This window comes from Gavialis gangeticus, unplaced genomic scaffold (assembly GCF_001723915.1).
Source record: "Gavialis gangeticus isolate Ggan-Ray unplaced genomic scaffold, GavGan_comp1, whole genome shotgun sequence".
Taxonomy (NCBI): Eukaryota; Metazoa; Chordata; order Crocodylia; family Gavialidae; genus Gavialis; species Gavialis gangeticus.
Window position 1 is genome coordinate 46,599,254 of NW_017729027.1, and position 23,753 is coordinate 46,623,006.

Sequence of the window (23,753 nt, forward strand, 5' to 3'; positions counted from 1 at the left end):
CTGGGGGAGTCCCTGTTCCCCCGAGCGCCGCAAGGAGTGACCAGGAACAACGGTCACAAGCTGGCGGAGGGAAGGTTTAAGTTGGACATCAGGAGGCGCTACTTCACGGTCAGGGCGGCTAGGGTCTGGAACCAGCTTCCAAGTGAGGTGGTGCAGGCTCCCACCCTGGGGGTTTTTAAGAGGAGGTTGGATGACCACCTTACTGGGGTCACTTGACCCCAGTACTCTTTCCTGCCATGGCAGGGGGTCGGACTAGATGATCTGCTCAGGTCCCTTCCGACCCTAGAAACTATGAAACTTAACTGGTAATTGATGCTCGCAGGAAAAAAATCAGACTGAGAACCTGTTACTCCCCATTTTTCTTTTTAAAAAACACTTGTAATAGAGAAAGTGCTCATTAATGCAGAACAGAAGGAAGCAAAGCCGCGTCTTTCAAATATAACAACTCATTATAAGAGATACTTCTAAAGCCTTGGAGGAGGAATGGTCCAAAAAGAGGATGTAGCACACTTCATAGTAATGACTTTGGGGGGGGGTTGTTGGTTTTTAACAAGCACAGAATTCAGATTCTCTAGTTTGTTCATCCCAGTATACTAAATAATTTGAAGATGCTTCTTGTCTGACGCTCTCTCTCTCTTTTCACTAAGTCTAAAGTTTTCATAACTCCACTATTACCACTGTATTTATTCAATATTGAATGACTCACAAAGTATCAAAGTTACTAGACAGACATTTTGTTTTTTTTCTTGCAGGTGATGATAATGAGATCCTTCCTCCAAGAAAGCTATACACAGTGAGTCTGCCTCCTGAGGGCTACATCCAAGTTAGTCCAAACACTATTAATGACCCAGATTCTGAAAGCTCTAAGAGTAATGAAGATACAGCAGGTAAAGGGATACACAATGTGATTATTTCTATAATTTTCTTTCCAAAAGGCATTTCAGTGTCCAGATAATCATGTAGAACCAAATGGGAGCAACCTAGTATTTAACTGTTGCTGCCAGTGGGTGTCAGTGTTTTGCAACAAAAGTAGAGTGGATGAATTTAAGATGTATGTCCACTTGTGCAGACTTTCACCTTATAGAATTTCAGAACCAAGTGCCTCATTTGGTTGCAACCTTGCAATGTCAATTAATGTTGCTGCAGTTTCATAAGTGTAGCTAAGGCTAGAATTTGACTATAGCATGGATGCCACATAAGAAGAATAAGGGAGAAAGCTATAAACCAACAGTTCCGAAACTTGACAGATTGCGCACCACCAATTTAAAATTAAGTACCACCAGCAAATTTTTCAGTTCAACCTTAAGTATCACCAGCAAATTTTTGTCATATAAAGTCATTATAAATCGGTTAACACGTACCACTGACGGGTTGTCTATGTATTACTGGTGGTACGTGTACCACAGGTTGGGAACCACTGCTAGAAACAATGTAAGCAACACTGTATAATTGATTATGGAGGTGTGTTGTACAAAGAGTAAACTGAGTCCACTCTTGAATGTAGTCCTGAGATTTAGTAAGAGAAAGTGTTCAGGCCAATAGTTTTAACTTTGCAAATCTGATTGCTGTGCTCCTGTGGAAATGGATGTTATTACTTATTCTGAACAAAATGTGCTGCACATTTATAGTGGTCCTACCTCCAGGAAGGGTGTGGATACAAAAGGCCAGGTCAGGTTCAGCCTGATCAACAAGAGTGCTATAGGTTGGAGAGAGAGCTTCCAAATGGAGCTTTCAAATGTCTTAGGATTTCCATAAAGATATGGAAAGGTAGACTTTCTCATCTGAAAGAGGTATCGACAGAGAGACTGAATGAGTGGTCAAAAATACAGCGTCTCCTGGAATGGTGAGACCACAAAAGGAAGTTCAAGAGTGATCTTTCTCCACATAAAAGTCAGGTGCAATAAAGAGATATTTCTAGTTAAAAAGTCACTTTATCAAAGCAGCTGTGTAGCAGCAAGATTATTTGGCAAAAATCCTAATGCATCTTTAAAATAAGAACCAATCTTGTTGAACTTTTTCTCTCCTAATTGCCTCATAAGGTGGCTATATTTTCTTTGTAGGAAACTGTTCTGGTACCAAATTTAAATGATGCATTTTTCTCTTTGTGTTCAACTGGATTCATATTTCATAGTTTCTAGGGTCGGAAGGGACCTGAGCAGATCATCGAGTCCAACCCCTTGCCCCAGCAGGAAAGAGTACTGGGGTCAAACGACCCCAGCAAGGTGATTATCTAGCCTCCTCTTAAAGATTCCAAAGAAATAAGCCCCTTTCTAATTTTTCTATAAGGTCTTTTTTAATAACAGATTTAATTATTGAAGGATAGTTTACTTCTATTAGAACTGTTAGCCCTAGGTTAACAGTAGCAGGGTCCCAGTTCTGATTCATGTTAGCATTGTAATTTGAGAGAACCAGAGTTGTAAACATAACTGAGCTTAGAATCGGGTCTGAGGCATTTATTCATCTGAACAAAGTTTTTAGCTAAATGAATGTCTGATTAAACAAAACAAATTCCATCTTTGGTCTAATTATAAATAAATAGATCCTTAAGGAAAACCTAAAACACTTTAATTTCTTGAACTGAGAATTTAGAAATGGAAATATTGTGAGCGAAAATAAAATGCCACAGAAAAGCAAATTATTTTAGATGTTAAGAACTTCAAGACTCCAGCAGTGATATATATATATATAGAGAGAGAGAGAGAGTGCACAAGCTTTTCTGAGCTGAAGCTCACTTCATCAATTGCCTAACATTTCTATTAACAGTTCTAATCACAGATGGCTTACTGAATTTTCATCTCCATGTCCGCCACATTGCTTTGGAAACTTAACAGTTCAAGTTTACAACTAGACAATTCCTTCATAAAAATATAAGACCCTGGATTGTACTTGCTTATATGCATATGTAAGCTTATTGAAGCAAACCGGTGAGGATGATTTATCTAGGCCTGACACTGCACAACCACCACTCAGCTCAAACCACTGCCACTGACATCTTCTTGTGTTTCTTTCACTGATGCTTGACTTATTGCTTTGGTATTCCTTACAGAAGCTCCCCAAATTGAGAGGGTTTCCTTATAACACATACATCTACAGCAGAAGAGGCTCACTGGAGGGTACACAAAGGCTCTTTTAGTATGTGAATGCATCCAAGATCCCTGGACACTTTGCAACTTTTGCTACAAAGTTGTGTTCAAATTGTATTTAGGTGTTCATGGCAACAGGAACAATCCTTTATGTGCACTGGGCTCATAGAGCTCTCTATGTACTTACAGGATTTGCAGAAGATGGGGATTTGCATGTTCATTTACAGGGCTCCTAAATTTACAGACTATGAGTCAAATACATGCAAGCTGGGTTTTATGCAGCATAGAGGTCAGAATAATTACAGTAATTACAATGACTTGTCTCTCTTGAATAGTATGGGTAAATTGCTCCCATGTATATCTTTTTGCTGTGATCTTAGTGCATGAACTGGAGCCATGGGTTTAAGCATTCAATCTGATTTTGTTTCCATTAGAAGTGCAGCTATTGTATAATCTCAAGAGGTGAATTGTATTTAACAACATTTCAACTCTACTACAATATCAGTAACATTCAAGTTGTAGCATTTTCAAGGCTTAATCCGCTGTCAGGTGAGACGTAAACTAGCTAATATATTTCTGCAGGCCATTCTGCTCTTTCAAATATTGCCTTCTGTGCCTATGAGGTTTTAACAGCTAACCTTGGTAAATTATGTAAGTCTCCCTATTAATTTTTATAGGTGTAGGTTTCATTCACTTATATTTACTTGACTTATATAGTACTTTTGAAGTCTGATTTGGTGCTCACTGAAGTCAGCAAGGGGAGGGACACCTAATGTAGGAAAGATTGAAGTGGGCCCAGATGTTGATCTGAAATGTATCATATCTTAATTTTAGGGCTAAAGGCCACCTATATGAGGTGAGTACACCAGCTATAACAGATGTCGCAATTGATAATAGTGTGGAAATAGAACAGCCACAAGGGGAAAGAATATTTTTCTAAACTTATATAGCTTTTATTTCTGCATAATAGATATGGCAAGAATGGCAGTTTGAGCATACGTGTGTATGCCCAAACTGCCATTATAAGTTATGCTTTGTCAGGACCATGTGGCAGAATGTCAGGTGCTAAGATCTAGTACAGAAATACAGTTGTATCTGCTAACTCATCCACTCATGTCTGGTGCATGCTCTTAGCTCCAGTAAAGAAATATATAAAATTTTGTGTAAAAAAACAGTAAAAGAAAAGAAAATCCCAGTGAGAGTTGAACATACTGAACAAGTCTACCTGTGTACACACATGTACCATTTTACATATTTTTCCTTACCAATGAAACCTGATTGACTTTCTTTGAAATTTCATCAATGCCACACATTCCTCATGAATAAGGGCCATGGGAACAGAATATTGGCCAGCTACTGCAGATGTAAACGAACTCCATTGTAGTCTATGCTTAATGGTAAACTTAAATGGAGAACAAATTCTATACAGAGTTGAGCCATACCATTTGCATTCAGTAAATGATAGCTAATAATAGATTATAAAAGGGTACTTTGCTATCTTCTCAAGGCTATCTTGAACCCAGAAGTAATGGCAAGTAATAGCACTGACAGTATAAATGAAAGAAAAAATCAGTTTCCCTGTCACAAAAAGAGTTGGGTAAATTATGGTGAGAGATTGTATTTATGTTAGACCCTTAATTTCTTTTCTTAATTTTTAACAACTTTATTTATAAAGTGGTTCAGAAGTGCACATTGTTTTGAAAACATATAATAAGACCAGGCCCTTGTTTGCCAAGTTTACTATCTAAATTAAGATATAACATCATCAGACATGAAAGTAAGATCTGAGAAGGCTAGGATAGACATTTTGTGATGCAAAAATCAGCCCATGGTAAAATGACATACTTACGCTGTGTTTCTCAGTTTAGCAGCTTTTAAAAAAATATTTGGGAAAATTATACATGAAGGTTGGTTAGATTAAACTTAATCTTTGTCAGCTGTGAAATATGACAAAGTGCGCTAAAACATTGCTCATCCCTTATTCCTCTCACTCCTTACTCAGGTAGTTGCCTCATGGGTGATCTACCCATAAGATGAGATTTCTTATTTATGATAGTTTTGTCCAGGCTAGATTCCTGAGAAGAAACAAAAACGCTAAAGTATATCCACGTGAAGATATCACAGCATCTATCTTCATCTGTCTATCTGCATATTATTTTGAGTGTTCCAAGCTCTCTTTTCCTGTCATGGAAGAATGAATAATATCATGCATTGCTACTGTATTTTCCCTTATTTTCATTACATAAATCATTGTGACTGCGTAAGTAACTTTTAGGTAGTTTGAGGTTAAAAAAACCTTGTGTTGCACCTTGCTTTTTCTTGATACTTGGTTTGTACAATCCCAGTTCATATTCCAGGGTTTGTGGTTTGAAGAAAACTGGCTTCTTTTGCTGTCCCCTTCTGTTAGCTGTTGGTTGTAGGATTCTTTTATTAGCCTTTTAGCTTACTTCCCAGTGCTCATCAAAAAATTGTGTTAACTTTTGAGTATATCAGACAACATACATTCACTATATGTTACTAAAATAAGGATTTCAACTTCAGTTGGACTAACCATGTGCATAGCTTTGTGTATATATATGTATATCTTCTGATGTTTGAAGGAAGCCCTCTGCTTACAGAAGCTTATGCTGTACATCTCTGATAGATTTAGTGTTAAAGGTGCAAATCTACCTTCCTTTCTGCAGAAATAGGGCCATAGTGATTCTGTAGCCTAGACAGACTTGTTTGATACTTTTTCTGGTTCTGAATGAAATGGGTAGATAGAGAAACAAGGAAGCTCTTATTTTCTTTTAAAACATTCTTCTATATTTGTTTTGATATGACATCATTCTAATGCACGTGTGTTTTTTGTACTGCACTTGATTCTTTTGACAAGAACATGAATACAAAGTATAGCATTCAAGTTATAGATAAATTATCGTCCATCAAATTCTGGTGGCTGAGTCTGTATCTTCATCTCTTTATTTAAAGATACTGACTTCATTTAGGAAGTCATTAAAGCTTTTTAATTTTATTCCTTATTGTTGTTGTTCTTGTTACCATCATCATCATCACTATCATTATTATTACTATAATTTTTTCATCATAATTTTCTATTTAAATGCATTGTTTGGGATAAGCCCTTTGAGACATACCATTGTGTTTTGTAAGGCCATTCTCTGAAGTACAGTCATGCAAAGTTTTATTTAATCACAAGTTAATTTTTCTTACTTACTGCTCAGCATTAGCTAACATTTTTGTACCCTAATGTATTAAAGTAAAATGGCAAAGAACAGGTGAAACAATAATGAGTCCTGCCTCGTACACGAAAACGTTAACTATTTTTGTTAAAAGTACCATATTGCTTTTGACAGGTAAACCCTTAAACTTTGGTAGGCTGGAGAGATATAACATGGAGGGGGAGGGGGAAGAGGATTTGCTTCCCTAACTCCATCCCTTCTTTCTTAGAGTTAGAAGATGTATGGTGCATTGTGTACTACATGTATATCTCAGTATGGTATATTGAGTGTGTTCCATGTATAGGATTGTGCCAAGGTTTGATGAGACTGTGCAAAGTTATGTCCCTGGGCAGTTATATCAATTACTCTTAGAAGCAGCCCTAATCTAATTAACTGCAGATTGCCCTTACACAGGACATATGATAAAGGTATAGTTTATCCCTTAATAAGTAAACTGTTTGGAGTCTCATTACTGATGAACTGGCAGGACTGTACTAGCAGTTTAGGACTAGAGATGGACTTTAAGTTTTTACTTTACTTGACGAGTTTGTTTCTAGCACTCTTCCTTGCAAAGAGAGTTTTGAAAATGTGAATGAATACGACCACTGGAGTAGAAAGGAACAGCTATTTGTGTAGCAAGAAGGCTCAAGAAAAGGGACCCCAAAGACCTTGCTTAGTTAGATTATTTTTATGTAAATAAGTTACTTAAGTATAGGGATTTATCTCACAGAATCCCAAGACAATGGTTTGCTTAATCATATCAGAAAGGAATATGTTACCTATGAGGCGTCAGCTACAGTTTTGCACATCTCCCTCAAAATACTGAGATCAGCTCTACTTGTTACAATGTTCCACCCTCGCTGAGATGGGAATTAAGCTGCCTTCCTTGTGTGTATCCACAGTTTGCTTTGATTCACTTAAGGCATGGGGCAAACCTGTCAGGGAGGTTTAGTAATATTAAATCTATATTGCTGGAGAAGAATCATGCACTTGGCTCTTCACCTGCTTGGTAGGTGACAGGAACCTACCTTGGTAGGTGATCAGGGACAAAGGCTTCTTTCCAAGAGGTACACAGCTAACCCTATTCCACTACAGCTGTTCAGACTGCTTTATTTCTGTAACAAATTTCTCCAACGGTTAATTGCTTGCACTGTTCCAGTGTCTTGTTTCCAATTTGAATTTCTTTAGTTTCCACTTCCAACCATTAGTTCTGCCTTTCTCCGCTAGATTGAAGTGTACTATTAGTTCATAGTATTTTCTCCCTATAAAGGCATTTACCCACACTAATCAAATCACTCCTTGATATTTTTTGGTAGGCTGAGTAGATTGAGTTTTTTAAGTCTTTCATTGTAAGTCATTTATTCCAATCCTCAGATACGTTCACTGGTTAATTATGTCACAATTTTTAATATATCAATACCAGAACTGTAAGTAGTATTCCAGTATTGGTGTCTCCAATGCTATAGAGGTACAGTCACATATCTGCTCCCTATTCAAGGATTAGGATTGCATTAGCCCTTTTGACCACAGCATTATATTGGAGGCCAGAGTTGAGTTACTTGTCTACTATTTTCCCAGATACAGTCTCTCATTTTCTAGGTTCAACCTGCGTTCCTTTTCCCTAGATATGTAATTTTGAATTTAGATGTATTAAAATGTATTTTTTATTAACAGGCCTAACTTTCAAGTACTTCCCATTTGACTTCTCAGGGTGCATCCACACATGTAGGAATGTGTGCTTGCAGCAGCTCAGATAGGACCAGCACAAATTTCAGTTGGGGATTTTTGCCTCAGTGCAAGTGCTTGGACATGCACATGGAAAGTGTTGCAGGCTAGATGACATGTCTCCACAAGCCAGATCTGGGCCATGGGTGGGAAGTTAAGCACCACTGGTATGGTGCTACCTTTTAACAGGAAGGTCATGCAGGACTAAGTTACCAAAGCCTTAATATATTATGTCTCTGCAGTTACCTTTCTCAACTATACTTAAGATTTCATCAGAGAGTGAAATTAAATCATTTGGACAAAACCTATTTTCCATAAAGTCATGTATGTTGACTTGCATTAATTATACCTTTTTTAAATTCATTTTTTATTTAATTTTGTATCACCGTTTCCATTATTTTGCTCAGGAGTGAGAACAGGCTAACATCCTGTGACCGCTGGGCCTTGAACATTTGGTCGCATGCGGCCTTGATCCAGGTGGCTGGTGGCGTTCGCCCCACAGTTTCCAATAAGCCATCGAGTAGGTGTTTGCTCCCAGAGTGGCCTCCCCCAATCTCACCTGCCACAACTTTGAACGTTACCCCAGTGGTGGGGTGACTACTCAGGGTCCCTCTGCAGCATGGGATCTGTCCAGCGGTCACCTGCGGGGCTCCAGCCTCCCCTATACCCCAACCTTACGCCACACCTTGATGGGTTACTGAATCTTCCTGGCCACAATCCCATTCTTGTTGAGCTGCTGCAGCCTTGCTAGCCTCCTTACGTCCAGGGCACAGGTTCTCGCGGCTGATTCATTCATTCAGCCTAGGGTTGCTTGCAGTCAGTAGTCCCAGCCTTGAAACCTGTTCCTTCCAGGGTATGATGTCTGATTAGTGCCTTAAACCAAAAAGCAAAGCCCCTAGGAGCCCCGCAGCTGCTATCTCAGCCATGTCGTCTACTCCTATCCCTCAACCCCTCCAAACTGGGAAACACAAAGGAGAACACAAAAATAATACTCTACTCTGTTTAGGCGGGTCCGCGCAGCCCCTTTCCTGGTCCCTACATCAGGGTACTAGGTGTCTTACTCCCTAAGACCTCTCCATGGGATGACCCCTACGTGGGGCCGGGTACCCGTGGCCCCTTGCTTGGGTCATCTTTCCCACTTTATCTGGCTCTTCCTGGGATATGGCCCTCCTCCTCTTCTCTCTCTTCAGTGGCGTCACTATTCGGGTGCTATGTAGCCCCTCTGTGTACGCCTGGCTACTCCTTACATCGAAGGGATAACACCCTGTCTCTTCGCAGCCCTCCACGCTGCTCCTGCCTGGAGTCTCTCCAAGGGGAAGTCTACTCCGCCTCCCAAATGTCACTGATGACCCCACCTGTTGTGGTGATAATCGCTACATCCACCTCTCCTCTCCCTTTACTGTTGCTGCCTTTGCCGGCTGTAGGGGCTTCTTCTGACTTGTCCTCCATTCCGACGAGCCATTCCTCGCCGCCGCTGCCAGGGTCGGCGTTAGGAGCCTCCTCTGGCTCCGTGTCTGCCCTGACGGGCTGTCTTCCTCCCTCCCTGAGGGACTCCCGAGAGGCACCCTGTGATGGTGCCCTCCTCGGGTCTGCTTCCTCCCTCTCGCTGTCTTCACCAGCGGTTTGTTTTATTCCCACTGGCCAGTGATTGCCGGTGATGTCCCCAGCCGGCCTCAGCTGTGTGAAGACACGGCTGACAAGCCATGCGGGTTCCTTTCCCCATTCCAGTTGTGTTGTGGTTCCTGCTGCAGGTAAGTGGTTTTTTTGTTTTATTTTTAGGTTTATTTTCTCTTCCACTTCTGGATTTTGTTCCCAGGGTTCCCCTTTTTTAGTTCGGGGTCTTTCCTCCCACTGTCTCCCAGGCACATCCTATAGTCAAATAGGTCATCTTGCTTGTCATCTTTGAGTATTGGCACAATATTAACATTCCTTCAATTTTTTGGCATTTCTCTGTCTTCCAAGAATTATTAAAAAAAAATATCAGGGGACCAAATTTTTACTTAATATTGCTGCAGTATGGGGCTCATTCAGAAGCAAGGAGGAAAAGAACAAGAGGAAGAGTGGGAGGGAGGGCTGCCTGCTCGAAGCACCGTCAGCAAGATGGCTCCCACTCCCAGCCCTCACTGCTGAGTGGCTGTAAGGGCTGCCTGTCATATGGCTCTGCCCCTCTCCAGCAATTGGTGAAATTTTTCAGCCACTATTTCTACAAATCCTTAGTCACAGGTCTTGGATCTTGTGTAGGTGCATGGATTTGCCTGTTGTTCACCTTACTTTTTAATAATCAATATTGTTTTTAAAGCAAAACTGAACTTGATTTTTTTTACATTGTATTTCAACCAATCAGCAAGCAAGAAACAGGGACTTAAAGGGGCCATTCTACACCCTTGGTAGGAAGAATGAAGGATACATAGTATCCCTGGTTGTTTTCGGATATTAAACTTGTAATTCTCAGTATTTTCTCAGATATAAGGCATTTTTGGCATCCTGTCTAACATTTCCCCACTATGATTCAAGTCCACTCTTTTCCAAAAATGAATATATTGTTCACATTTTGTAAACAGCAGTCCTTACTGAACTGTTAAGACCTCTGAGGCACTCTCTTTTGTTTACCATGCTTGCAAAGAAAACTGGCAACAGTGACACACTCTGCCCCTGTTAATGCAAGCCTTCCCTTGATACTGTTGATTTGTATAGATTAATCAATACCTTCAGAGGGTGAGGTGTCTGTGCAGTAGGCAACCTTTTCCTATACAGCCAGTTTTCTCTTTAAGTTAATTATACTTGACATTTTGTAGGTAGTTGCAGAATAAGAAACATCACAAAGTGGTAGAAATGTTGAATGCCAGGGTAGAGTTGTCCAAGAAATTCTGTACTTCAAACATGTCTCTCCTTGAAGATCCTTGTTGCATATCTTGTTTTTGTACTAACTAAACCTTCTTTCTTATATTACAATAACTTTTCATGCAAGTATTTTGGTCACCCCGGCATTATTTTTTAAATGAAAGATTAAATAGGCAGCTTTATTTTGATAATCCACATGGATTATCAAATATTGGATATTTTTCTTCTTTCATATTAGATTTCTGCCCTGTGCTTGTAAACAAACAAAAACCCCCAAAAACAAAACAAAACAAAAGCAACCCCCCCCCCCGAGAAACATAGCAGGTGTACTTTGCTCAGTAAAATTACAATGGTTTTGTGATGGCACAAATAAGATTAGAATAAAGTACTATGTGTGCTTGGTTTAGAATTATGTGAGGGCTGCAGAACTTGACTAACCTCTTTCCAAGTCTGTTCAACATATAAAGAAGTGAGGGCTCATTAAGTTTCTGACTCTGCCACCTTGATTAGCACCCTAATATATGGCTTAGAGACTTTTATCTGTTTATTACATAGATAAAGCCTGGGCAACTTTATGACAGCTTTCCCATACCATCCAACCAATAGCCACAACAGTGACACATCAGTATTAATGGCTGTTTCTGTTTATAGGGGTGCACTAGGAACCATTGACAACCTGTTTGTATTTTAAATATGGACTGTCCTAAATCTTATATATGGGTGTGTGAAGCTCATTAACAAATTTTATTATCCACAACGGCTGTTGAAACACAGAATTGGAATGAGCTATATAATGCGAGTGTAGATCCCCGTGTAACAGAAATGCCATTGATTTCATAGTCCTCTCTGTCTGCAACATCGTTTCTGTTCTCAGATGTCTTTACAACCATGTACAATTTTAGCAAGTGGTGCATCACCATAAGGATGCTAAGCTTTGAAATGTTCTTGAATTTTTCAGCCACTATTTCAAACGATTATCTTATTCTTACAAGCACCAACTGGGTCTTTTTAGAAACATAAAGACAACATTTTTGCCCTACAGTTTAGTCTAAATTCAAATACAGTGTCGATTAAGGGCAATGAATATTAGGGTGCAAGTGAAATACTCAGTTTCACAAAGCAAGTCTCCTCACTTACATTTCTATAGATATGAAATAACTTAATTTAAGCTTGTAGAACTACACAGGGTTGGACTGGTCAGAAGGAAGAGAGTGGAAGCTTTAGTCCCTGTGCTACATTTTTTAACGTGTGGGTTTGTTGGTTGGTTGGTTGGTTGGTTGATTTCAATGGTTCTGAAGCTGATTTGGTTAAACATCCCTTCTTCCTATGGATCAGCCCTCTGTGTCCCCATGTCATGGCAGTGCCTACCAATTTTGTTTCCTCTGTTTTTTCTGTTCTTGCTTCTCATTCTATTTTTAATTTCCATTCCCCACCCATCCACCCACCCACCCAATCACTTCTTCCCTCTTGGCTGCCGTATGCTCTCTCTTTCTCGCCTTGCAGCTGTGCTGCAGGCTTCCTGTTGTCATAGTGACAGTAGGCAACTTGTAGGGACAGGAAAGAAAGAGAACGGGTGGCTGATATCAGCAGCCTCTCTAATCCCTGCAACAAGGCAGGATGGGTATGGACCTCCAAAGCTCTACTTCACTCAAAACCCTAATGGTACCTGAAACCTAAGGCTGCTTAAGCAGATTTGCTCACCTTTTCCTCATGAGTGCATAATTTGCATCACCTTTACATGCTGAAAATGTGGATGCTCCCACTCCTTTTGTAGAACTTAAAGAGTTTTACAGATGACTATTCAGTGGCATAATATTCTGACTTTTGGCTGTCAGTGGAGGTATTGTCATTTTAAAACCATCCCTTCTTCTTCTTTATCTCAAGTTTGTCTGTAAGCCTACCAGGATTGTAGGTGGATGCTGTATTGTTTCTCTTATCTCTGTGGCCCAAATGTCCACTTGTTCACACCAAATTATACTCTTGGTTGTGCACATGCCAGGCTCAGACACATGGCCCTGACTCATCCTCTCCCTAGTAATACATATGTATGTATACATAGTGTTGCAGTTTTTCTGCACCTGTGATAAGCACAGTCATTTAAGTATAAATCTACAGGAAACTATGGTTCTTATTCCTGTGGATTCCATTCAGGTCTATCTCAGTTTCAGAGAACTTGTTTCATCATAGATAGAACTAAAAGAAAAATCAGCATGTGTGTGAAATTTCTGCCACCACAAAGCTGTACTCAAGATCAGTGTCCCATTGTGCTGGACACTATAAATACAGAAGTGATTGTTCCTGAAGAGTTTGCAGTCAATGTAATATATATAAGTGGGTATTGCAACTGGGGGAAATGAATGCAAAAAGGTAAGGGCAAGAGGAAAAACACGTTTTTCAGACACAAACTGCATGCATAGCAATGAGAATAGCTATCAATGGAGCCTAGTTTAAATTGTGATTTCACATTTTTCATGAAAATCACGAAATTAAGCAATTTTCATGAAAAATGAGATTTGCAACAAAATGCCACAGTATGGCCGCTAGTTGGGGAGTTTCTCAGCAAGCAGCCATATTATGGCAGTTCATTCCAACAAGATGGCTGCTGCGTGCTCTGCATGGAGGAAGGTGCCTGCATGGCTCTGCCGAGACAGTACCTGGTGCGCTGCTGCTGCTGCTGTGTGACTGAGTAGCACCACTGTGGGGGCAGTCCCTCATCTCCTTTTTCTCTTAGGAGGGTCAGCGCAACTTCCCTGCTCCACCTCTCCCTGCCTGGGTGGATGGGGGTGGGGGGCTAGTTCCCACCCCTCTGTTCCCTTCCTCCCCCCGCCCCTCTGCCAAGCCCAGAGCCCCTGGCTGTGCCAGGCTTCCTGCCCCCCTCCGCCCCATCTTCCCTTCTCCTTCCTTTTATTTCATGTCTAACTTATTTGCACGTAAGTGACAGTGGAAGGGAGGGAGCCAATCCCTTCCTCAGCCAATCAAGGGGTACCACAATACCTGGGTGTGAAAATACTGCCCCCCCCCCACAACCAGGCTATGCTATGATTTAAACCAAGCCCTAGTAATCATATGTGACTTGTCTATTGTTTGTAACAGTTATACCTGTGTTACAGTATAATTTGGGGAAAACACTGATGCAGTCCCTAACTGGTTCATTTTATAGTTATCCTGTTCTGTTAGCTGGTTTAATTTATGGCTGTTTCTAGGAAAGTAGCCACAGGTACTTGCAGCAGCTAAGATGCTAGTTCCATTTGGTCTCAGGCTAGGAAAATTACTAGCTATCTGGCTATGTTAGACCAGAATGGTACTGTCAAAAATTTTAAACTGTCTTCCAGAAAAATTGATCAAATCAAATCACATAATTCCCTTCCACATTCCATCACTGGCTTCTTGTGCTTATGATACCACATTTGATCAACTATCTGCACTGTCCTCACAGCGTCATCTTTATTCTCATTTTATCTTGCTACTGTGCTTTCCCCAGCCCTGCTTTTTCCAGTGACACTAGCCTTGCTACAACAGCATTTCTTTCTCTTGTTCCCATCTCCTTGTTGCCTTTAGTTGTCTCATATAAAAATTGCAGATGAGAGGATTTTTTTCGACATGGAACCAATGTGTACATGGGCAAGTCTTGTACCCCAGGCAACTTTTAACTTAACTCTCCCCCAGCAACATTTCACATTTTAATTCTTTGTACATTTATTTTAATGTCATGCCATGTTCTGTCATACAAATAGAAAATTGTCTGTAATTGGAATAAAACTGTTAGTAATTCGGGATTATATCACTGCCTCCCAAGCACCTGTGGTGGGTTAAAGGGAAAAAAGCAAGCCCATTACTGGTCTGCAATCCATGGCTCTGCCTTTCCCACCAGCTTGCCATTTAGTGTCATGGAACATATAGTGCATCCAAGCTAGTGCCATGCACATACTACACGCAGCTTCCTTGTCCCTTCATGTCAAGGACATTGAGGAACCTGATTAAGGAAATACCTAAGCAGTGAAGTGAAAGGTCAACTGTAGCAAAGGTAGGTACACCTTCACTAGAGTGATAACAGTTTTGTTGTGCACACTGTGAGCAGTCCACGTATGTACCAGTGGTCCCTGGCAGGCTGTTACAAACCATGCTAAAGTCTGCACTACCACATTGGAAACTGTTATTGGTACCTAGTACCACAATTATACATACCCACACTACAGTTGCATCTGTATTTCTTGTGCAGAACTCACAGTCATTCTAGCCACCCCCTGCACAGGACTTAACTTTTTCTCTGCTAAAAAGGGCCAGTGACCTCAGTGACTGTGGTTCACCAGCTGCAACACAATACTTGTTCACTTGCATCCAAGTTGATGCTAACTATTAAAAATTCTTCATGAAATCTAGGAGTTGTGATTTTTGCACATATGCTGTTGTCTTGTCCAGATAAATCAATTGGCGTAAGCTAGCTAAATGAAGCTCAGCTGAAATGAATGGCCTGACATAATTTACATCTAGCCCTGTGTGCTGGCAGTGGTAAACTTAGTATCCGCCACCTGTGAATCATTGTAATTTTCCAACCTATTCCTTCTTTTAATGATGTAAAGACTTTGACCTGTATCTTTGTTGTGTCCTCTTGAATCAGTTGTGATGCATTATTTAGCATTCTAATCTATGAGATTAGTAGCCTTTGATTAATACCAAATAAAGTAGCCTGAATTGTAATTTGACTGAGCAAATGACCTATAACAATTTGCTTTGTTCATGTATTCAGATTACCTTACCTTCCTGAGAGACTTCTACTTTCTAAGTTGGTTCGTATTTGCTGGCAAAAGTTTTCATGCATATTCACCTGAAAAATGTCCCTTCACAATTTTGCTGAGGGAGTAGAAGTCATTTTGAAGTCCCTTTATGGAACTCTTTGTTTCATTAGGCCAGCGGTGCCAATATTTTTAATACCTTTGGGGATTGAAGATGCTTTATAAGTGGATATTTACTTAAAAGCTGCATGTATGACATTTAAATAAGTATGGCGAGTGATATAGTATAAATTTAATAAGTATCAGGTAGAACACTAGATCAGGTATTAGTGTTCCTGCACTGCATGTCTAATCCTCAGTTTGCAGAAATTATTGTGTGGCGTTCTGGTATCATTTTGGCAGATAGCAATTACTCTGTCAACATGCCAGATAGAAAATTAATTAAAGATTTCACAGTGGGAGCCTGAGCAATAGAGGGATGACTGTGTGTCAAAAGCTCAGGTGATTTCCATGAACCCTAATGATGATATGCTCTCTTAATGAGTGCTTAATAAACAGCTCATATATATGTATCCCCCAAACAAATTATGAGTTAGGGCAGTCAGCCAAATTCAGTTCAAGTCACTGCCTCAAATGCAGATGAGGCAGTTTCTAATCTCTATAGCCTATGCTTACAGTGTTTTATTGATTATTTACATGTATTCTGTCTTAAGTTTTTATTTAGCATCCAGAAACATAATATTTGAGTACTTCTCAAGTATTTACAAATAGAAGTAAATTTCTGTAAACCTATACGAGCAGATACTCTGATTTAAATCATGTTGAATCTTCTCTCTAGACATGAACAGTAGGAAACTAATATTCTTTATTAAACAAAATAAAACACTTTGCTCTCAGCTGTCTGCAAAACTAGGAGTTCATAAGTTCTTGGTGTGGCAAACTTGGCAAAGATGCATTTTTACAGAATTATTAACAAGAGTATCAAAAACTGCAAAAGAGATGAGCATGAAAGTCATTAGAGGGGCTCTCTTGATACTTATTAGGCTAAAAAATCCTTGTGACAGGATGCAGAAAAGGCTGAAGTACTCAATGCCTTTTTCACCTCAGTCTCCACAGGCAAAATCAGCTCCCAGATTACTGCACCTGGCAGCATAGTTTGGGGGGAGAGGTGAGCAGCTAAGAGTAATGAAAGAACAGGTTAGGGACTATTTAGAAAAGCTGGACATATACAAGTCCATGGGGATGAATGAGATACACCCCAGGGTGCTGAAGGAGTTGACTGATGAGATTGCAGACCTGCTGACCATCATCTTTGAAAATTCATGGTGATCTGGTGAGATCCCAGATGATTTGAAAAGGGCAAACTTAGCACTGATATTTAAGAAGGGGACAAAGGAGGATCCAGGAACTACAGACCAGTCAGCCTCACTTCACTCCCTGGAAAAATCATGGAGCAAATCCTCAAGGAATCCATTTCTAAGCACTTTGAGGGAAGAAAGTGACTAGGAACAGTCAGCATGGTTCACCAAGGGCCGTGGTAATGCCTGACCAACCTGATTTCCTTCTATGAAAAGACTGGCCCTGTGGTTGTGGGAAAACCGGTGCATGTGGTCTGTTTTGATTTTAGCAAGGCTTTTGATATGATCTCCTACAACATTCTCGCAGGCAAGCGAAGGATGTGTACAGGCTGGATGAATGGACTGTAAGGTGGATAGAAAATTGTCTGCAGCATCAGGCTCAGAGGATAGTAATCAGCAGCTCAAAGTCTGGTTGGCAGCCAGTATCAAGTGGAATGCACCAGGGGTCAGTCCTGGCACCAGTTTTGTTCAGTGTCTTCATCAACGATCTGGAAGATGGCATAGAGTACACCCTCAGCAAGTTTGCAGATCAAACCAAGCTGTAGGGAATAGAAGATACTCTGGAGGGTAAGGCTAGGATTCAGAGTGACCTAGACAAATTGGAGGATTAGGCAGAAGAAACCTCATGTGGTTCAACAAGGACAAGTGAAAAGTCCTGCACTTAGGACAGAATAATCCCATGCACCAGTACAGGCTGGGGGCTGACAGGCTGGGCAGCAGTTCTGCAGAAAAAGACCTGTGGGTTACAGTGGACAATAAGCTGAATATGAGCCAGCAGTGTGCCCTTGTTGCCAAGAAGGCTAACAGCATACTGGGCTGTATTGCCAGCAGGTGAAGGGAAGTGATTAATCCCCTCTATTCAGAACTGGTGAGGCCACATTTAGAGTACTGTGTTCAGTTTTGAGCCCCCCACTACAGAAAGGATGTGGACAAATTGGAGAGAGAGTCCAGTGAAAGACAGTGAACATAGTTGGGGCTGGGGCACATGTCTTATGAGGAGAGGCTGAGGGAGCTGGGTTTATTTAGTTTAGAGAAGAGAAGACCGAGAGGGGTTTTAATAGCAGCCTTCAGCTACCTGAAGGAGGGTTCAATAGAGGATGGAGGTAAACTGTTCTCATTGATGACAAATGACAGAACAAGAAGCAATGGCAGCAGAGGAATTTTAGGTTAGATATTAGGAAGAATTTTCTCGCTAGGAGGGTAGTAAAACACTGGAACAGGTTACCCAGAGAGGTTGTGGACTCCATCCTTGGAGTTTTTTAAGACCCAGCTAGATAAAGGCTTGGCTGGGATGATCTAGTTGGGAATGGTCCTGCTTTGAACAGGGGGTTGAACCAGATAACCTGCCGAGGTCCTTTCCAACTCTAATTTTCTATGATTCTAATGTTTGAGCAAGAGAGAGACAAACAGAAGAAAATCTTTCATCCGACTAGAATGAAGGCCATCTTCATGGCCTTCTGTGACCAGGTCACAAAATCCTTAGACGCAGGGGTAGCAGTGGACGTAGTCTTTCTAGACTTTAGGAGGACCTTCGACACTGTCTCTCACCCCATTCTCATTAAAAAATTAGGGGACTGTGGTGTCGACACCTACACAGTCAGATGGGTCACTAACTGGCTGGAGGGCTGCACCCAGAGAGTGGTGGTGGATGGGTCATTTTTGACCTGGAGGGATGTGGGCAGTGGGGTCCTCCAGGACTCGGTCCTTGGACCCGCACTGTTCAACATCTTCATCAGTGACTTGGACAAGGGAGTAAAAAGCACCCTGTTCAAATTTGCTGGCAACACCAAGATGTGGGGGGATGTGGACATGCTAGAAGGGAGGAATAGGCTGCAGTCAGACCTAGACAGGTTACAGGGGTGGGCAGATGAGAATAGGATGGGTTTCAACACTGACAAGTGCAAGGTGATGCACCTGGGGAGGAAGAACCAGCAGCATACCTACAGGCTGAGGAACTCCCTTCTCATCAGTGCAGAGGCAGAAAAGGATCTTGGAATCATCATTGATGCCCAGATGAACATGGGCCGGCAGTGTGGGGATGCAGTCAGGAAGGCCAACCGCACCTTGTCATGCATCCACAGATGCATCTCAAGCAGATCCAAGGAGGTGATAATCCCCCTCTATGTGACACTGGTCAGGCTGCAGTTGGAGTACTGCATCCAGTTCTGGGTGCCGCACTTCAAGAGGGATGTGGACAACATGGAGAGGGTCCAGAGGAGGGCCACTAGCATGATCAGGGGGCAGCAGGGCAGGCCCTACAAGGAGAGGCTATGGGACCTGAACCTGTTCAGCCTCCAAAAGAGAAGGCTGAGGGGGTTCTAGTGGCCTGTTACAAACTAGTCAGGGGGGACCAACAGGCATTGGGGGAGTCCCTGTTCCCCCAAGCACTACCAGGAGTGACTAGAAATAATGGTCACAAGCTGGCAGAGGGTAGATTCAGACTAGACATCAATGTCAGGGCAGCTAGGATCTGGAACCAACTTCCAAGCGAAGTGCTGGCTCCTACCCTGGGGGGCTTTAAGAGGAGGCTAGACGAACACTTTGTTGGGGTTGTTTGACCCCAGTACTTTTTCCTGCCAAGGCAGGGGGTCGGACTTGATGATCTGCTCAGGTCTCTTCCAACCCTACCAACTAGGAAACTATGACTAGCAACCAGTTCTTAAGTCCTGTGCTTATTCTGCTATATAATCCCCTCCTTCATTTCTAATCTCAATTAAAGTAAAAAAATAATAAAATCCCATACTATTCACATATATAGCTAAGAAGTTGTGCCGTTTTTTACCACACTCCTTTTCTTGCATGTTGCTACCCGAGCCCATATAATTTTAGTTCTTTAAACCAGTGTTTCTCAACCTGTGGGTCATGGCCCAAAAGGGGGATCACAAGAATATTTCAAAGGGTCTTAAGCAAGTGCCAGAAAAATGCACAAAAGCATGGGTTTCCCTTTGCAGGCTGGTAGCATTCCAGCCTTCAAGCAGCTGCTTGATATGTGGCCAACACATAGCCAGGCAGAGCCGTGGGAGCAGCTCCAGCAGCCGGATAAAGGTAAATATATGCAGAGCAGGGTTTGGATGGCCAGGGCATGGGGACTGTCAGGGTGGGGGGAAGAGTGTTGACCCCAGTTGACTTCCTGCCCCTTGGGCAGGGGGCTGGATCCGATGACCCCAGCAAGATAAGCATCCAAGCATTTCTTAAAGGTATCCAGATTAGGTGCTTGCACCACTTCTGGGAGGAATCTATTCCAGACTCTGGAGACTAGGACAGTAAAGAAGTTTTTCCTTATGACCAGTCTAAAACGGTCTTTCAGCAGTTTGTGACCATTAGACCCTGTCGTCCTTTGGGGTGCCCTGGTGAACAGATGTTCTCCTGGTTCCCTTATATACTTATAGGCTGCCACCAAGTCACCCCTGAGCCTTTGCTTCTCTAGGCTGAACAGTCCCATGCCTCTCAGCCTCTCTTCATCGGGGTCAGGCTAAATGATCTGTTCAGGTCCCTCCTGACCCTAGCTACTATGAAACTATTCTTTTGACCTCTAACCATGTGTGTGGCTCTCCTCTAGACTCTTTCAAGCTTCTCCACGTCCTTTCTAAGTGTGGAGCCCAGAATTGAATGCAGTATTCCAGTTGCGGCTTTACCAAGGCCAAGTAAAGTGAGAGGATGACTTCTTGGGTCTTGGTTCAGATGCATCAATAGATGCAAGCCAGAGTTTTGTTTGCTTTGTCAGCTGCAGCATTGCATTGGTGGCTCATGTTCATCTTGTGGTCAGTCATTACCCCCAAGTCTCTTTCAGTCGTGGTGCTAGTGAGTGTAGCACTGCCGAGCCTGTAAGTATGATGTAGGTTTTTTCTCCCGCAGTGGAGCACCTTGCATTTCTCTGTGTTGAATGTCATCAGGTTTTGATCTGCGCACCTTGTGAGCCTGTCCAGGTTGGCCTAGATTGCCAGCCTATCCTCTAGCATGATCGCACTTCCCCATAATTTAGTGTAACCTGCAAACTTAGCCAGTCCACTTCTGACACCCAAATCCAGATAATTTATGAATATATTAAAGAGTACTGGTCTGAGTACTGAGCCCTGGAGGCCATTGGTCACCATCCGCCATGTTGACTCGGTTCCATCAACTGGTTCTGACCATGGAGCCAGTTCCCCATCCATCAGACTGTAAGGTTCTCAAGTCCACAGTTCCCCAATTTTACCTTGAGGACAGCATGGGAGACCAAGTCAAAGGCTTTTCTGAAATCTTTTTAGAAATCTTTGTTCCTAGCTACTGCCATGGCCTGAGAATCAAGGTGCAGCAAAGGATCCAGGAGCACCCCAAGGCTGGAATTTGAGTGACAAGGGGATGCTGAATCCCACCACTGATTGGTGTCCCCATCCTCCCAAGTTATGAGGTCTGCCAACCGTCATCATTTCTATCTTGTCTGGATTCCATTTCAGTCGGTTCACTCTCACCCAGTCTCCACTTATAGCCACATGCCAGATAAGAAGCCAGACTACAGACCTGAGTGAGTTGAAAAACAGGGTTAGTGCTTTTACCATTCTCATCATTTTAAAATTAGTACATTTTAGAATGAGCAATTTTAAGAATTTTTTTTTCCCCAGAGAGGAAAACTGCCCTTCAGTACTTTCTTTGACATATATTGGAAGCTGTAATGATACACATCCCTAAATAATAATTAGTGGTTTTTCTCCACTGTTCAAATAGACATTTTGAATCATGCTCTATTATTTTAACCCTAAGCCACATATACACTGTAAGTCTAAGTATTGCAAATGCTGTAATAACTATAACAAAAATATGTTTATAAATAATATTATATAAATAATAGCTTTAATATTTTTACTGACTTGGATGAGCTATGATGTGACTACAGTTCTTTTCCCCCTTGCTCTGTAGCTTTAGCTGTAGTATTTTGTGTCTTTTAGAAATACAGTAAAATCTTTGTTATCCAGCATCCCTGGGGTAAAAATTCCAGTTATCTAAAATAACCTTGCAGGCGTTTTCAGATAATGTGGAGCATGTCAGGGTGGTGGGGGGTGGGTGGCAGCGGCTGCACACAGAGCAGGCGCTGTGCAGGGTGGGGTGGGTGGCAGCAGCTGCCGCCACATACAAACTCCCCCCCTCAAAGTCTGGCCGGCCACCCAGAAATTCCAACTGGTAGAATTTCTGGTTACTTAAATGCTAGATAACAAAAATTTTACTGTACCTTTTAGCATTTAGGCAAATCCATAGTAAAGAGAAATGCTCTTTGTAGGGATAGTGTAGGTTGTATAGATAATGAATAGGTATTATGAACCTTAATTCAAAATTTCCCTCTTTTAAAGTTATAATACACTCAGTGAGAAAAATGTAAAAAAAAAGGGTTTCTGTAGACTGGAAGTCCTGCACTGTTTTTGAGTTATTTCTAGTCATGTTGGTGAATTTCTGTTTGTTTTGTTTTTGTGTTGTCATGATGTTTATTAATACAGTGGAAATCCTCTTTTAGCCTTTAGAGTATAAGATAATGGAAGAGAAGGATGGGTAGCTTGACTGAACTCATCACTAGCATCTTTTCAGTGAGGGGTGAATGTCAAGTTGTATACCTAATTTACTTAGTGGCTTTCTTGTTTAGTCCCTGCTTCATAAGTAAGCCAAGGAAAAGTGTGGCTACCCCCTTTCTCCACCAGGTGGCTCTCATCTCCAGTGTTTACTGGGGTCAGTGATACTGGTGCACTTTTTAGTTCAGGTAATTTGTTTTCAGTATTTTTCAGAATGTGCAGACATTCCAGCATGCAACACTGTCTTCTGGGCATGGTGCCTGTCAAGGAAGCTGAAGTACCGCCCACTTTCTAGGCAGACACATGTGTTGTGTTGTTTCAGATTGGTGGACTGACAAAGAATGACTTGTACAGAGAGCAGGGAGAAAATCCTACCAACAGTTGCCTGTGCTGGTCATTAATTCCAGTATTCCAGCTGTAGCCAATGAGGCATCTGCTTCACATAACTGACTTACTGTAGCTGACAAGAGAATTCCTACCCATAACAAAAACCACAATGACTCCATATACCTAAATAAAAGTTGAAGTTATTATTTTTAGGGTTCTTGGCCCCAGACCCAACTGCTTTCTCTTTGTCAGTCATGTGTATCCAGTAAAACAGATAACCAATAAAAAACTGGATATATAATGTTACCCTTCTTTTAGTTGCATTTCTGTGATGAGCAAAGGCTATTTTGCTTTTTTCATTAAGTTCCATACCTCCAGGCATGTTAAAAAATGTATCTTTCTAGTGGTCTGGCTCTAGCTGTTCTTTTAGGAATCATATTAAAATAGGGCAGAAAGGGACCTTAGAAGACCACTGGTTTAGCCTCCTGTTCAAGGCAGGATCATCACTATCTAAACTGTCTGAGAAAAATGTTTGTCTAGCTCAGTGGTTCTCAATATTTTGAGACTCAAAGCACCCCTCAGAAAATCCCACCCATTCAGTTTCATTTGTTTTTTTGATTACAGAAAAATTATAAAGCAATTCTCCTGTTGCAGAGAGCATAGAAAGACCACAATAGGTCAGAATGTTTTTCACACTATGGATTCCTATTTGAAATCTTTGTAGTTTATTTTGTGAAGTTGTGAATAATATTTGCACACCTAACAGTACTAACATTGCATGGTACTCCACAGCACACATGAAAGAATCTCAAGGCATTCCAGGGTGCTCCAGCACTGCGGTTGAGACTCACTGGTCTAGCCTGTGCTTAAAGTTTCCAAAGATGGAGTTCTACATCGTCTCTCTAGGTAATGTAGGTAATGCTTGACCATC

General features: G+C 41.5%; 1 protein-coding gene across 2 annotated transcripts in view; it reads left to right on the plus strand.

Moving 5' to 3' along the window:
- The window catches only part of ERICH1 (glutamate rich 1), a 163,918-nt gene that overhangs the window by 76,969 nt on the left and 63,196 nt on the right, over positions 1-23,753 (plus strand). The window contains exon 3 of one of the 2 annotated variants that reach the window (XM_019520620.1): positions 753-887. The exons of the other annotated variant lie outside the window; for it this stretch is intronic. Coding sequence (XP_019376165.1) covers positions 753-887 — 135 coding nt within the window. The remainder of the gene's footprint in view (positions 1-752; positions 888-23,753) is intronic. 2 annotated transcript variants of the gene reach the window in all.